At 41.3% G+C, this 16468-nt stretch overlaps 1 protein-coding gene across 9 annotated transcripts in view; it reads left to right on the forward strand.

Moving 5' to 3' along the window:
* Nucleotides 1–16468, forward strand: part of ARID1B (AT-rich interaction domain 1B) — a 300848-nt gene that overhangs the window by 258849 nt on the left and 25531 nt on the right. For 7 of the 9 annotated variants that reach the window (XM_035899774.1, XM_035899768.1, XM_009644296.2 and 4 more), the window contains 3 exons: nucleotides 5496–5605; nucleotides 6352–6510; nucleotides 12438–12647. In XM_035899774.1, coding sequence (XP_035755667.1) covers nucleotides 5496–5605; nucleotides 6352–6510; nucleotides 12438–12647 — 479 coding nt within the window. The remainder of the gene's footprint in view (nucleotides 1–5495; nucleotides 5606–6351; nucleotides 6511–12437; nucleotides 12648–16468) is intronic. The other 2 variants (XM_035899771.1, XM_035899772.1) reach the window with 1 other exon arrangement.

Raw genomic sequence — 16468 nt, forward strand, 5'->3', positions numbered from 1 at the left:
TTCGGTGCGCCTGTTTCCCTCTGTGTGTGAGCAGACGTGCGTCCAGGTTGCTTTATGCAGCCGGCCTCCAAGAGCACCCAGGTGGTGTTGGTACAGGGGGAAGAAAAAGAGAAAATTAGATGTGAATATACTGCTGGGGGCATATGCAGCAGGCACGCTGCATTTCCCCCCAGCCCTCCCGTCCTGCCTCATCCTTCTGCTTGGGTCAAAGAAATGAAGGGCTGAGCTTAAGGCAAGTGTAAATACAGCACTTAGAATGACGATGTCCGGAGCTGGGGGAACACTTCAGGGTCAGCTCTGGCCCCGCGTTGGATGAGGTGCATTTGATGAGGCGGAGAACTTGCAGGTGGTACCTACTTACAGGCTTGAAAACAGGCATTTTCTGTGACACAAGGACCAGTTCAGCTACCTGGCTCTTGAGCCTTTTTGCCCTGCTAGTGCAAAGTCACACGTCTGTCGGAGAAGCCAGGGGTCAGTCATTGTGTAGGGCCAAAACCAAATGCAACCGGGTGGCTGCTGCTGGCGTGAAGCGTGGGCATTAGTTAACTGGCTTATGTGCGCTGAGCGTGAACAACTGTGGTTTCAGTTAGAGGCCAGTGAAAAACTAAGGTAAGCAATAGGGAGAAGTTGGTATCTTGGTTGTCTGGGTTTTGGAGAGTGCGGTTGTGTTGCCTGTTTTGAGGGAGGAAGGTAGGTTTGGGTTACATTCATTTTAATCAAATGCACTTTTAGGTTTTATTCTAAAATAGCGCAAGATTGCTGATGCTGATGGAATTGTTTTCATACAATTTTGGAGCTTCAGTACAGCTAAGTATAACACTGGTATTGCCACACGTTTCTAGTAGTATTTATAACTCCTTATTACCAGTTGATCCTCTTCTTTTTCTTTAGTTTTTTTAATTAACGTCACAATTGAAAGGAAAATCGTGTTGCAGTTATGTATCCTGGTACTTCAACAGTGACTGTGGATCAAACAACAGATTGCCAGCTTCTGCTGATGTAGAGCAGTTTAGGAACACAGAAATTATGAGATCAAAGAAGACAGATCCTTCTGATAGAGTACCCCATCCATAACAATAACAAAAGCTTCAAGAAAAAGTGCCAGAATCCCTTCACAATTATGGAACAAACTGCCATTCAGAAAAATTGCATAACCTCCACTGTCCTTTTGTTATATGAGTTCACATCTCCCATATATATTTTAGATTTTTTCCCCCTATTTTTTAAATTCAAACTTTAAAAATATATATAATAAAAGGAAACTTATAAAACCCAACATAACTAAAACAACAATTTCATGCTGTGAGCCTTGTTAATTCTAGTGAAAATTATCTTTAAAAAGAAGTAACACGGGCTTTGGATCTCACAGATTTCCATATTGTGCTTGCACACAAACTGGCACTCGTAATCTCTGCTACCTCTGGAGGTGAACAAAACAAAAAAGGGGCATTAATCTCCTCACTGCCACAAGGATCCTTCCCTAATTTCACTACCTGTGTCTTACTGAAATCTTATATATTATATATATATTTGACTTTGTATTTATTTGTATGAACTTCTGGTAGAGAAAGCACTCATATTTATGAATGTGAAGCATTTTTTAGAAATCTTAATTGGTTTTCTCTGTTTTGCAGCTTGGGTACATTTTTTCTGAAAAATGGAAACCTCTATTTATTTAACTTCTTTTTTGCTCTAACGCGTATCTTCAGATGAGCTATTACACAATGCACATTTAAATAAACTTTCTGGAGGATGTCAGCAGCTGGTAACAGCTGAAGTATCCCACCACCTGTACTCCAGACAAGCGATGACTTGTGGTCATTGTGGTCAAGGGATCCAGTGGTCATTGTGCAACTGCAAACCAGGCAGCTCCTGGCACAGAGACGCCCGCGTCCCAAACCACACGCGCTTGTCATCCCTGGGACGGGACTTCGTAGGCAGAAAGGAGGTGCGGCGCTGAGGTCCTTGGTGGCCCACTCATCCCTTTCAGATAAGGTGCCCGGGCACCCTGGGCTGTGCTTTTCCCCAGAGGTGGACAGTCATTTGTGGCAGGACATCAGGCCATGCTGTTGTCCCTCGCCTGTTTTTCCTATGGGCATAAAAGCAGCAGGGATCCTCTTGCCAACTCCACATGAGTCACAAATTCACTGCTTTTTTGCTTTTGCTTTTGCTTTTTTTTTTTTTTTTTTTTTTTTTTTTTTTTTTTTTTTTTTTTTTTTTTTTTTTTTTTTTGGAGGGAGAGTGCTAGGGGTGGAGGGGAGGAAGGAATGTCTTACAAAGGATGTAATATTCTGTTTTGTAGAGTGTGATTTGTTATTGCACTAGCAATAAAGAGAAAAATAATGTTTGTGTATTGCTGCTCCTGCAATATTTCATCATCTTCTGGGACTGATAGAGCAGCCTTTAGCAAAAAAAGAGCACTTTGCTGCAGTTTTACTCATGTCAATATCTGCCTTTGAGTCCATTAAATTCAGTGTGGAATAGTTAATTCAGGACCGTGACCCATACTTGCTTTTTGAAATCATTCTAGCTCTTAAATTCTTATAATAAGCCAGAGGCTAGTACTTGAAACCTATTCACAGTACGCTACAACACTTTTTGAGTCAAGATTTCCCTGTTCTCTCTAAAATGTTTTATCCTTTGGTCTGCACTTCACACGCAGAATTATTAGTACCTGTGTAGAAAGAGACCATGTCTTATTTTAGCAGTTCCATGACAATAACAGTATTTCACTGCTCAGAAAGGGTCAAAACAATGTTTTCGCTGTACTGCTTTGCTAAAAAAAGTGAAGGAAGGTCTGTTTGCAAGTCGCTGGAGAGTACGTTTGCAAGAAGTTATGAAACAGCATTTCAACAGTGGATAGAAAAGTAGCTGGGAAACATAGATACAAGCTACAGGGAAACTAGACAACCTTGCAATTTGCTAGTAAAATCCTTGCAGTTCTCCTCTTACAGGGTAGAAAGAAAGGATGTAGTTGAAGTAAATAATTTAGAGCAAAAAGTGAAACGGTATTTGGCAAACTATTATTTTTTTCATAGTCATCTCCAACTCCTGATAGCTATATTTGCATATGCCAACAAGAAATATTCAAAAGGCAAAATGAATTGGTATTTTTGCATTTCTAAACATGATTAATACAGTCAGAGTACGTGTGGTAATTTGCAGACTAGAGTTACTTGCCCTTTACGTGAGGTGTTAACTTAAACCTCTCTGGAAGAGAGATTTTATAAAGGTATTCTGATGGCAACAGTACTACCAGGAGTGGGCACAGTTATTATATTCTTTGTAATAGCAATACGATGTGCCAACCTAGATGACAGTGAGATACCAGCAGAGGATTTAGCCATGCAGAATTTGGGTGAAGAAGTGTGATTGTTGACTTTGCTTTGTTTGACCTCTCTAAAATTGCTTTAGAGGGGAAGGGTCATCTTTGGTGGCTTTGAAACTAAAACTAAGACTTCTTTTTTAGCGCTTTCACAGCATGAAATGTGTAACTGTTAAAATGGATTTTGTATAACAGTTCTGCATCCCAGTTTGAAACCAGACTGTGGCATATACTTGACCATTTTGTGCATGTATTTTCAAAAAATCTCTGAAAGAAAAATACTATTTTTTTTAACTGCGGAATTCAAAACTAAAATGTGTTAGGCTGCCATCCTTCATTTCATAATGGTCACAAGCTGCCCCAACTTCTCAAACAGTGTAAGAGCAGAATGCATACAAATCAAATGCTTCGTGGATGCTGGCTTCCCAGTGTTGCGTTGCCTGGCTGTTTTGTTGAGGTTTCACACACATACATAAAAATAACAGCATTTTTAGCTGATCCCAATAGATTTTTCTCTGCAGCTGCATCTCTTGAAAAAGGCTTTTTGTTCCAATTCTTGAAGTCTTAAGTATTGCAAGTAATTTTTTTTTTTTTTTTAAATCTCAATTATGATTTATGTGTTGTGATGACTTTAAGGGCTTGATTGGGCTACAAATGTGCTTTGAAAAAACAAGAAAATGTGCCCATGAAAAACACTGGCAGTTCAAAGCTGAATATTGAGCATGCAGTTGTAAACTCACAGGGCACATGGCTGGGTAGGTTTTTTTGGCAGACCCATAGTCTCAACCTGCAGTGATGCTAAAGATATTAGCAAATTAGCACTGCAAAGCTTGCCAGCGTATTCGCCAGAGTCCTGCTCATGCTCTCACTGCTGTAATTAAAACTAATTATTTTCTAAAACATAGTAATACATGAATATGTGCAATAATCATTTTGTAGTGGGCAATCTGTGAAGTATTTTTAAAGCTTCTTTTCCCCCTCCTCTCCTTGGCTTGCTATGCAGTGTGCCTGCTGCCTAGTGCGAGCCAGCATTGTCGTTTTGCAGAGGCACGCTAGTCTGGTAATGATCGGATTTTTAATTTTTTTTAACAATGATTCTTTGCTGATTCTTAAAATTTGTAAGTTTGGGATGTGTATTTTTTCCTTTTTATTGCTTTGTAGGTTATTCTATCCTGTGCTTTTCTTACCTCAGATCCTTCTTTGAAAGAAGAGGGGGAGAGGGGGAGGAAAAAAGGAGAGGAAGGGAAGATAATCCAGTCTTTCCTAAGTGCTGTGCACATGGTTTTCTGCAGAGAAAGGTGTCTTGCTTCTGGTGTCTTGCTGTTGTTCTCTGGTTATTTGCATTGATTCAGTGTCATGGCACTTTCTAGCATCTGATCTGCCCAGTATTTTCTGTCTATTTATTTGAATGTTTCTCCTTGCATCTTTCTAGAGATCCAGGAACGCAGCAGCTCTGCAGCAATAATACTATACTTAGCACTTGCATCTTCAAATAAAAAAAACCCTTAAACTCCTCACGCAAGCCCCTGGGAAGCAACTGCGTGCCGTTATCAGAGAAAGACATTTGTGCATTCGTTACAGTCCCACCCCATTTTGGCAGGAGGGTTGAATGCTGCTTCTCCAGCAGAGTGGAGTTTACAGCTTGCAATTCTGTAGTTAAGGCTCATGGTGGCTGAGCCATTCATACTGACCTGGAGGCGGGGGGGCTGGAATTATCTGCTGGGCACCAACCGTAATACAGGCGTAGCTGGGAAATTCAGCCTTTTTCTCAGATTCAACATTGCAAGCGAAATGCGCATCATTTTCATTTATGTTTGCCTGTTGCTAAAGGGAAGGTGCAGTAGTTATTAAAGTAGACTGTTGTTCTGTTAAAATGTAGCGGTCAAATGCGGACACAGTTGAAGACCACCAGCAGCATGAAGAATGAATTCAGTTTTGTAAAGTGGTGGTGGTTGTTGTTGCATGGTGCTCGTATTCTCGCCTCGTTCGTTCTCTTTTATTTCCTCAATTCAACTGAAGAGGTTTCCAGGTTTCCGGACGCTGGAATAACAGGACAGAGGTGGGATAACCTCTGCTTCACGTGGCGCCACAATCTCACAGCAGGAAGCGTGTTTTTTCCGACAAAGCCAAACATAAGTCATGCTTAACTGTTTCTCCTGTTTTCGATTAGCACCTATGGGTCTTGCAGATATGATGACACCCGGTGAGTCCAAACTACCCCTTCCTCTCAAAGCAGATGGCAAAGAAGAAGGACCTCCCCAGCCCGAGAGCAAGTCAAAGGTATTTACCACCTCCGCACGTGGTGTTGGTTCAGCCCGCAGAAGTCTGCTGTGTTGTCCTTCATCTTCTGGTTTTGGCCTACCCACTTCTGTTCTTTCCTGCATGCCTTTCCATTCACGTGCAATCTCTTTGTTTGTTTCTTTTCTTTGATTTTTTTTTTCTTTTTTCCCTCATTGTGTGGATCTGAAAGTTACTAGTTCTTACGGCATTTTAACTTGCGGGGGCAAAGCAACCGAAGCCAAAAGTTGCGTGGGGATTCAGCTGTGCCAGGTGGGTGGGAAAGAAGGGTCTTGCCTGGTTTCAATACTTGCAGCCATTTTTCTCTGCCTTCAGTTATAGCTTCCTGTTTTGGCCGCCTCAGCAGCAGCAACATACTTTAATATTTTGCTTTCCTGCCTTATTTGATAAAATAAGGTGAACAGCTTGTTTTTTTTCTTTCTTTCATAAGGGGAAACCCATGCTTAGCATTCCATGTGAGCTTGAAATAAGCATGGTGGCTTAGTGACTTTAGCCAAGCATCCAGCAAACTTTCCAAATTATACTAATTAACAATGTTGTTTTAATACCTTTTATATATATATAAAAATATATTTATATATGTGTGTGTTTTGTGTATGTGTCTCTCTGTTTATATATATTTTATATATAAAAATTGGTCAGTCTGTTAAACTGGATGTATTTTTTTTGTTTTTAATAAAGTTTGCCCTGCCTTTGTCATATTATTTTTTTTTATTCCTCTACCACAGGATAGCTACAGCTCTCAGGGTATTTCTCAGCCCCCAACCCCAGGCAACCTGCCAGTCCCTTCCCCAATGTCCCCAAGCTCTGCTAGCATCTCCTCATTTCATGGAGATGAAAGTGATAGCATTAGCAGCCCAGGCTGGCCAAAGACTCCATCAAGCCCTGTAAGTGGCTCTGGTTTTTTTGGTTTTTGTTTATTTTTTTGTAATTAATTATATTTTAATGCTTGCTTGTTTGTTTTGTAAATTCCTTTTCTTCATTATTTATCCACTAAACAGTTTTCTTTCTTTATAACACTGGGTACAAATTCTGCTCTCGGACACATGACTGTAAGTTCCACTGCCTGGCTTCAGTGGGGCCTGAGCATGCTTATCCAAGGGCAAAATTTGTCCCAGCAGTACTTTGAAATAAGAAAGAGTAAAATTGCGTGCGTCATGCAAGTGTGCTGTCTGGTAATACAGCAGTTGTTGTGAAGAAAACATCCTTCTGTAATGCATCAGCTTCCAAGCATGCCGACTGTGTTGTTAAGGACAATTCCATTTCTGTTCCTGGGCCCAAACTCCTTCACACAACTGACTTCACTCTGGTTGCTGCACTTGTCTTTGCTAGGGTTATTTAGGAAAAAACGAAACAAAACAAGAAATCTTCTCCCCTATTGAAATTAAGATCTGTCAAAGTTTGAATTGTAGGCTCAGCACCATGAAAAAGCTGCCATGTGTATTTTTGAAACGTTTTTAATTTTGAATCGTGTATTTGGAAATACAATCATGAGGTTATCAGGGCACAGTCTAAACCAAAATTGTTTCTGATTTGCTTCATGCAGTTATTTTGAAATAACCCAGATTGTGGGTAGAAAAAACCTGATGTGTGTATGTTTTTAGAAAACTATTTTTTAGATTAATAATGTTTTGTCATTCTTGTACAGGTTGTACAGAAAAACCTGAGAGAGATGTGTGGAGCTAAAAATAAATTTCATCATATGTATAGCCATATATATACACACATAGAAAATCTGTAGACATATATAGAGAAGAGAACGGAGATATAAGCAGATATGGTCTATGGGGAGCAAATGTCCACTTGGTCATTTTTGCTTTGTTTTTTTGAATTAGAAACATGTATGTTGTTCCTCTTTTTTTTCTTTTTACCAAAAGTAATAATGATCATAATTTCTCTGTAGAAAAATACTGCAATATATTTTTGTGAGGAATATGAAGGTTTTTTCCTGATGTTAATGTGCGCTTAAAATAGCAACAATTCTTTGATAACAACTTAATTTTCACAAAGTGATACCTGGAAGAGTATGTCTCAGGACAAACAGAGGAAGGCCAACTGGAGTGAAAAAGGTCTCCCCATCCAAAAACCAGACATCTCGTGAATCCCCTGAGCAGAGGGGCAGCATGGCATGAAGTGCACCACCTTAATGTTTTCATGTTTATTTGGCAGCGACTTTGAGTCTCAGAAGGCAGCTGGTGTTCCTTGTTCCCACAAAGTCTCATCTTTTTCTTAACAGCATTTCTGAAAGGGTGGTACCAAAACCGGTGTTAGTTTTCTTTGTAGTAATGTTTTGGGTATTGCTTGTTTGGGCAGTTCTCTGGCGGAAAGCAAGAGAGTTATTGCACAGGCTGTCTAACACATCGAGTTCTTCCTCTACGGGGCTACCAAATGATAATGCCTTCCTTGAGCTCATTGCATAACCCGCATAGCAAATCCTAGAGTCCTTCTGAACATATGTGGAGTTTTCTCCGTGACTTGTGACTAAGCGTAGTGTTGGGAGAAATAAATGGAGGAAGTTTGTGCTTTCGGTTTCTTCAGAGTGCCCTTCTGTCCAAATGCTGCTGCATCTTTAGCTTCAGTTAGCGTCTTGGTACACAGATACGGATAAATACAGTGCTTCGGAACGATAGAAAAATAAGTGCTGGAGTAAATTAGCTGATCACTTTTTACCTATGAAGGCCAGTGTATTGAATAACTTCATTGACTTCAACAGCAGCCTGACATAGACTGGAGCGATTGATTGCAGGCGTTTTGTTACACTTGAAAACAGCCTGAATTTGTTCATTAAATCCCAAAGCTGCTTCGTGTGCTACAACTTCTCCATTCCAGCAGAGGGTAAAAGCAAGGGTGAATGGTCTGTGATCCACTTCACAGTATCCCACTAAGGGGATCCTCTCTTTCAGCAGTTTTATCTGGAAGTGAGGCATGAGAAAATGTGGAGAAGGGTTTGTTGAATGTTATGTTTTGTGGGCTCTTTGGGTACATAGGTAAAAGAACACTTCTGCTATGCTAATTTTGCACACGGTGTGCATCCCTGACAGTGGTGAGGGGAAAAAAGTCTTTAAAAGAGAATTTGCAAGTGTGGGTGTGAACTATTGTAGGGTCTCTGCAAATGAGTAAACCAGTAGCTTATGAAAACCCCGTAAAATGCTGTTCACTGTCCATAGGTACATGTGAACATGACAGTGAATACACTCAAATAGTACCGTATCTCCATGGTGCCAGCTGTGAGGGGTCTGCAGAGGCCTTCAGGAGGAAATCTTGACAGAGGACTGTGTCCTGCAAAAGCACACTCTGTTCTGTAGTAAAATAGGTCTACGTAATAAGTGTAATATTGGCAAATTCTTTACTAAAGTGGGGGAAGTGAATGGTAGATAGTTCTATAAATATAGATGCTTAGAGATATGTACAGAAACAACTACCCACTGCCTTAATGTGAAAGGAACTCCTACAGAAATTTGTGTTGCTCTGAAGGCTTCTGCAGACTCACCATACAAGAATCTGTGTATAATACACTTCTAATGGGTGGTAGGTGTATTGAAAATAAAGTACAGGGTTTGACAAATTTATGATGAGAATTGGCTTTGGTATCCACATATGTAGATGTGGTTTTTTAAATCACCCATTTAAACATGGCCAGTCATATCATGCAGAAGAGTGCTGGGGATTGAGGGCAGAGTAGGATGCAACTAAATTGGTAAAGGTATGTGCCACAGGCTTGCACCAGCGTGCTTTTATCACCAAAATTATCAACAAACTTAACAGAAGAAAAGCTCGTGATCTGTATTCTTCCAGCGTTGCCTGGCAAGCGCTCATTTTAGTTAACAGTGTGCTAATGGGATCATTTTGTAATAAGCCCCTATTTTCTGAGGGTTAACATTTACCTATAGGCAAATTTAGGCTTCCAGCTGAACCTGCCCATGTGGAACTGAAGTTTGTTTGTGTGTAGACTAGCTTGCGCACATCTGTCATTTTTATATGTTTACATTTATAAAAATAGAGAAGAGAAAAAGATCTTTACTCTTGAGGAATAGCATTCTTCCCTCCAGTGCATTCTTCTAAAGTTAACATTTCATTTTAGAAGAAAATTGCACCCATTTTACAAAGCATGACAACCTGAAAGCTCACACAGTAAGAAACACTTCTTACCTTCTGTAAGCTGTGAAAAGTTTTCAGATTATACTGTCATTTTAGAGCCTGCTGCCACACTGCTGAAAAGCAGCATCATTTGAGACGTGTAGTAGAAAAACCCAAAATGAAGAATTCTTAACTGGTTTCCATTCTGCTCTGAATCTGTTCTGAAAAAGAGAATCTTACCATATAAAAATGAAAACGTAAAACTGGTAAATCTGAAAGTTCTTAATCGTGAACTACCATAAAAGTGAAATAGAAACTATTTTGTTGCCTCATATGTTAGAATATAAGCACATGCAAAATTTGGTGGGTAGGAGCTGAAATTTCCTGCCTTCATTTTGTTAGAGTTCTGTGGCATCATAAGTGTCAGATTAAAATTGGTGCTGATGAGCAGTAGAGTAACTTTGTTCTTACTGCAGTTGGTAGAGAGGTAGCTCCAGTTTATTCAGCTGTTCAAGCCTATGTGATCATCTATCTGTTCTCACTACAAAATCAAATTAATTGCAACGTGACTTGCCTACTTCCCTCTTTCCACCCACCCCCCAAAAAATCTTTGACAAGGTGTATTTATCGAAAAGAGTTAAACTGATTTTCTTGAACAGCCAGATACATAGCAAGTGATGCTTCGAGTAAACTGATTGCCAATCAGTAAACTGAGTAAACAGTTTGTGCTTTCATTGCATAATCTGCAGGACTCACGTTGAAGCATTTTCCTGCCAGCCACTTAGTATTAGTAAAACAATTTCAGCCTTGACTCCCACTTCAGTAGGAGTTGTAACACAACTCAAACTGGCTCAAGTAAATTCAGGAGTGCACCTCATTTCTAAGTAAGAAAGGTAATAATATCTGTCTGTAGGAAGGACTACTGCAAAGAAGTTGCAGTATCAGGAAGCAAGGCAGAAAACTTTTCAGGAGGTTATTTGTTTAATTAAAACGAATATCCATTCACTGGAAAGAACAGCAATGGCTCACGGAACTGCTGGGTCACCCCCCTTGGCTTCACGTCTCTTTTCTCCTGGCTTTCCTCCAGCGTTGCCAAGTTTCAGCTAATGGCTAGAGGGAGATAACAGATTCTGTCATATTTTCCAGGCTGACATGCAAGATGAATGGTGGCAATGCTTTTAAAATCATTGGCAGTTGGATGCTACCCCACTGCATCTTATGTGGTGTTGAGCGCCAGTCCTCACCAGCGCTCTGTGGGGACATGGTTGAAGTGGGTGGTTCTGTAGCACCCGTGAGGTACAGCTAGGGCCTTCTTTAGAGATGTTCAGCTAGAAATAAGTTCCTGTTTGCTTCAGAATAGTGCTGGCTCCTGTTCAAAGTAAGGAAAAGGCAAAGGAGGGAAATGAAAGAAGTGTCTACTGCAATCAACAACCAAGTTTAGGATTTTACTATACAGACGTAAAAGATATGTTTCCCTTCATATATTTGGCTCCTTTCCCAAAGCTTTATATCAATCTTTTTCTCTTGGGTTTAATTCTGAACCTCTCCCATCGTCCACTGCTGAACAAATCATTTCACCTTCTCCAAGGAGGAGGGTCGTCCTGCGGCAGCCCCTCTCTGCTGTCAGATCAGGGGCAGCTTGGATAGGGTGTAGTCTGCCCACACGCAGTGCAGAACCCAGCTCACAGGGTTATATTGCGCAGAAAAAGATATGGTGAGAAGTTGTAGCTTGTGTAGCAGCCTCAGTGCTTTCTGCCATCTCCACAAGAGAAGAAAAGGGCATCAAGATAACATGGACTTTCATTAGCTGTAAAGCCCAAATAGCAGCAGGAAAATGGGTTCAGTCCTGCTTTTCCACCATGTGAGAAAGAACCCTGCTCTTTCTGCCTCTTTCGCTTTTCCTGGTGGTGGTTCAGCTCTGATCCCTGTGCATCCCTAGTTTTCCCCAGGTCATAATACACGTTCCCTTTGCAAGGCAGGACAGGTGAGGTGGCTGTCTTCTGTCCTCTTTCAGGGGAGGAGAGTAGTAGCTATTCATAAGCATTACTGGCTCAGGCAGCTGACTGGCAGTTCACAAAGAGTATTGCCACCAATCTCCTCGTGCCTGAGGCTCTCTTGCTTGTCTTGCTTTTTGACCAACGGTGGTGTGAAGAGGCAGTAAAGCATAACCATTTGTGACTCTCTAAAGAGAGTACTGCTCCTCGGTGTTGTAGCTCACCATGGTTCACACCTTAGGCTATTTCTATGCGGTTCCTGTTCTGGAGGAGCGCTTCCAGGTTTTCTAGCCCCTTTTTGAGGGCAGAGGGGAGAGGGTTGATTTGGTTTGGTTTTAGGATTACATAAACTTGTGTGGGACAAACTTGTTTTTAATTTTACCCAAATTACTGCATACAAAGCACTTCGAGATAAGTGGATGAGAAGCACTATGTGAGAGCCACCTCTTCTTAAAATGACACGAGGCAACATCAGAAACTTGCCTTCTGGGATCCAAAGTTCAGATCGGTGAAAGAAATATGAAAATGGGGAGTTTGGGCCCTTTGTTTAAAAAGCTGAATTTTCCGTATATGGACAGAATGTACTGTTTGTGCCTGAACTAGTAGCCTTCATTCCTGACTGTTGTGTGATAGCTTTAGTTTGTTTGACATCTTCTCTTTTTCAATGTTGTGAGTTTCTTACTTTCTTTTCCCTCCCCCTCCCACCCTTCCCCCAACTCTTTTTTCTTCTTCTTGCGATTTAGAAATCAAGTTCCTCTACCACAACTGGAGAGAAGATCACAAAAGTCTATGAACTAGGAAACGAGCCAGAGCGCAAGATGTGGGTAGATCGGTACCTCACGTTCATGGAGGAGAGGGGCACGCCTGTGGCCAGTCTGCCAGCTGTGGGCAAGAAGCCCCTGGACCTGTTCAGGCTCTATGTCTGCGTCAAAGAGATTGGAGGCTTAGCACAGGTGAGAAGAAGTGCTTGAAAGTGAACCTTTTGAAAAGGCAATACACATGTTTTTCTAGAATATTTCCTGCTGGTTACACCATTACATTTTCAGCCCTGACAAACTGTTGAAGAAAATGGAGTTTCGTGCTTTAGTATTTGTCTGGAGTTCATTTTAGGCTGCGTAATTACCCTAAAACTCTACAGTTTGAATCAAAGTTAATCATTGCTATAGACAGATGAAATTGTTACCTGTTCAGGGAAGATCCAGTAATGCCACTTAGAGAAGAAAAGAGGAGAAGGACATTGGATCAAAGTTACAAGTAAGAAGCACCTGATAGAGCTGAAAGGAAAAGATTTTGAAATCCGTCCTTCCGAGGTAGGGATACTTCCTCTAGCACAAATCAGTTCATCTCTCCAGAGAAGTAGCAGACATATTCTCGAAACACAGTCCTTCATCCCAAACCTTTCATTTCTAAGTGTCTCTGTATGGTCCACTTGTTTCTTAGACACGGACTGTGCTTTCCCTGTGTTCGGAAAATGCTTACAGGATATTTTGGGTTGCCTTACAAACCTAGTGATTACAAGGAAAAGGTGAATTACTTAGTTGAGATGAAGGAAAACGAAAGCAGGAAGAGCTGAGAATAAAAAAGTCACAGATGGGAGAAGCAAGCTTTGGTTTGTGTTCTCACCAGTTAACTGGAAGTTTTGCAAAGGGATGTTTGGAAATTACTTGTGAATTCTGTAAGACTGACCACCACAGAGCAAAACTAAGTATTTCATTGTCTAGCACCATCAAAAGAGAAAGCTGGAGAAAATAGTCAGTATTTGCAGCCCTAGATTTCGTATTCGAAGTTCATCTGTCCTTGCCTGATGCTTTTACAAAGCATCCCTTGCATCTAGGGAATAGCTCTTGCTAGGTGCTAGAAGCTACTGTGAAGTGCCAAGACTCATGATTTCTGTGGATTTAAGAATGTTTGTGGATGTTCCGTGCTTTGCAAGATGAGGTCTTAAACATAGCTATGTAGATAAATAGGTATAGGCAATATTTAATATAAAATAGATAATATTAAATATTTAAATAGATACAATTTTACACTAATTATCAACTCTGAACTCAGAAATGTGGCAAACAAATTAGATGCTTAGAAAGAGAGCACATTTTAATAATCCATGTGGTTAGTTCAAGAAAGAAATGTCCAACATCAATTAGTACCATTTTCAATGCTATTTTGAGGAGGACATAGAATCATAGAATCATCTAGGTTGGAAAAGACCTTTAAGATCATCAAGTCCAACTGTTCACCTAGCACTGCCATCCCACCGCTAAACCATGTCCCTAAGCACCTCATATACCCATCTTTTAAATACCTCCAGGGATGGGGACTCGACCACCTCCCTGGGCAGCCCCTTCCAGAGCCTGCCAACCCTTTCAGTGAAGAAGTTTTTCCTAATATCTAACCTAAACCTGCCCTGGCGCAGCTTCAAACCATTCCCCCTTGTCCTAAATCCATGTGGTTAGTTCAAGAAAGAAATGTCCAACATCAATTAGTACCATTTTCAATGCTATTTTGAGGAGGACATAGAATCATAGAATCATCTAGGTTGGAAAAGACCTTTAAGATCATCAAGTCCAACTGTTCACCTAGCACTGCCATCCCACCGCTAAACCATGTCCCTAAGCACCTCATATACCCATCTTTTAAATACCTCCAGGGATGGGGACTCGACCACCTCCCTGGGCAGCCCCTTCCAGAGCCTGACAACCCTTTCGGTGAAGAAATTTTTCCTAATGTCTAACCTAAACCTGCCCTGGTGCAACTTCAGACCATTCCTCCTTGTCCTATCGTCCGTTATCAGGGAGAAGAGGCCGACCCCCACCTCTCCTCTGGACATGTTCCAGCAAGGCAACATCTCACAACATAGGATTTGACTACTGAATTAGATCATTGGCCCTTCAAGTCCAGAGATTTTAGCTATTCCTGTTATTAAAGGAAGGCAGAGAAACCTAATATAGTTCACCTTGCCAGTTGTTAAATGCTGTATATGGGTAAGAGACGTTATCCTGACATTTTTAGTGATCAGCTCATGCCCCCCAGCATCATAAAGATTTGATTACTTTTAGCTCAGAAACTTTATTACAGGTAAATCGTATCATGCAGCTGCTCTGCCTCATGCAGTGTGATTGTGCCCGTGGTATGACTCTTAGCACCAAAAATTGAGCAAGATGGGGGGCAGATGGGATATTCTAGGGAGTCATTCATGTTTGCCTATTGTGGAAATTTATTTTATTTTGGGACATTCAGTGTTGATTTGCAGTGACAGACATTATGCATTGCCAAAGAATAGATGCTGTTCACTTAGACTGATTTTTGAAAGAGCTTGAGTTACAAATGTGTGTGCTTCGGTACTGGTAAAAATTGACACTGAAAATAAAGGCTCCTGGTTTTGCTGGTGTGCCCACATGACTGGTCACCGTGTTTATCTGTTCGGGGCTACTGAGAACAGAGCTTTGCTTGCTGAGGTTTATTTAAATGCATCTGTGTGATGCTCTCCTAGAAAGCTGTTGCTCCAACTGCTGCACTCCACATCTCATGATTCTGCCCGGGGAGTGACAGGGAGCGGAGCTGTGCAGCCTTGGTGCATATTCTCTGTCTGAATAGTTGCAATTGATGGGGTCCCAACATGAACAGACCAGCTGTTGGCAGTCTTCTTCTAAATGCCAGTATACTGGGCATTTAGGCATGAATGTTTCTGTTTGCATTATGCAATGTGTTCATTAGGCACCACTTAGCTGTAAGTCAGTAGGCACAAAGGGCTGTGTAGCTGGATTTCAAGCCTCAACAGGGGCAGTTTATGAAAATCTCATCTCCTTTAACTCCAGGGTTCTTGCAGGATGTACCAGAGAAATAAAACCACATTGCATAGCCATGCCAACCTGCTTGCTATTGATGCTATCCCCAAAAGATCTTTGCTGACTGGCAGCAGTTACGGTGTTACTAAACACGGAAGGAAACTTAAGAAATGTTTCCTTTGCTGGCACGCAGGCTTAGGAACAGTATGGCTACTGATAACCTTTGTAGCTATACAAGTTAAGTTGGAGTCACTAAAATCTCAGGCCTCAGGGCAAGTAGCAGTCATCATGGTGGGCAAGAATCAGGATTCTTCCCCAACAAAAGCCGAGATGCTCAGACACTTAGAGCCCATTTATTTCAGTGCTGTCTCCCCTCCCTGGATCATACCTAGCAATTGCACAAGTGCTTGAATGAACTCTGGGGCATCTGGTATTACAGCAAAAATACTGGCTGGGGTGAGTGGTACAGATGAGCGAGCCAGTGGCATCATCCAGGATGACAAATGAACTTCGCTGTTATTAGAGATCAGCTGTGTTTGAGGAACTCACGAACAGAGTCTTTCAATATTCTCAGCCTTACACTGCAAACAAGACTCACAGTGGAGTTGCGCAGTCAGCACAGTAATACAGAGTATTGCTGGACTAGCCCTGTGTGTTTGAAGTCTGCCTTAATTAATTAAGGGGCCTCACTTCACTCGGGCCTCTCATCTAGCCAAAGGATCATTGATCTGTTCCTGCAAGACGCTCTAAAGTGAAAGGACCTGAACCAGGAATTACAGGCTGGACTGTTTGACAGGTGGTGGCTATTTTGGAGAAAAATTAGTTTTTCATATCAGTGCTCAAACATTTAAATTGCAGAATAACGCCCTTACTGCTTTCTAAATTAGTTTTTAGAAGCTGCTTTTTAATTAGAATGGGGTGGGTGTGGGCGAGTGTCGGAGAGAGAGAATGAGCGTGCATTTGCTCAGAGATGGATTGCTAACTGAAGA

This window comes from Egretta garzetta, unplaced genomic scaffold (genome assembly GCF_000687185.1).
Source record: "Egretta garzetta isolate BGI_Z169 unplaced genomic scaffold, ASM68718v1 scaffold397, whole genome shotgun sequence".
In the NCBI taxonomy this organism is placed as follows: Eukaryota; Metazoa; Chordata; class Aves; order Pelecaniformes; family Ardeidae; genus Egretta; species Egretta garzetta.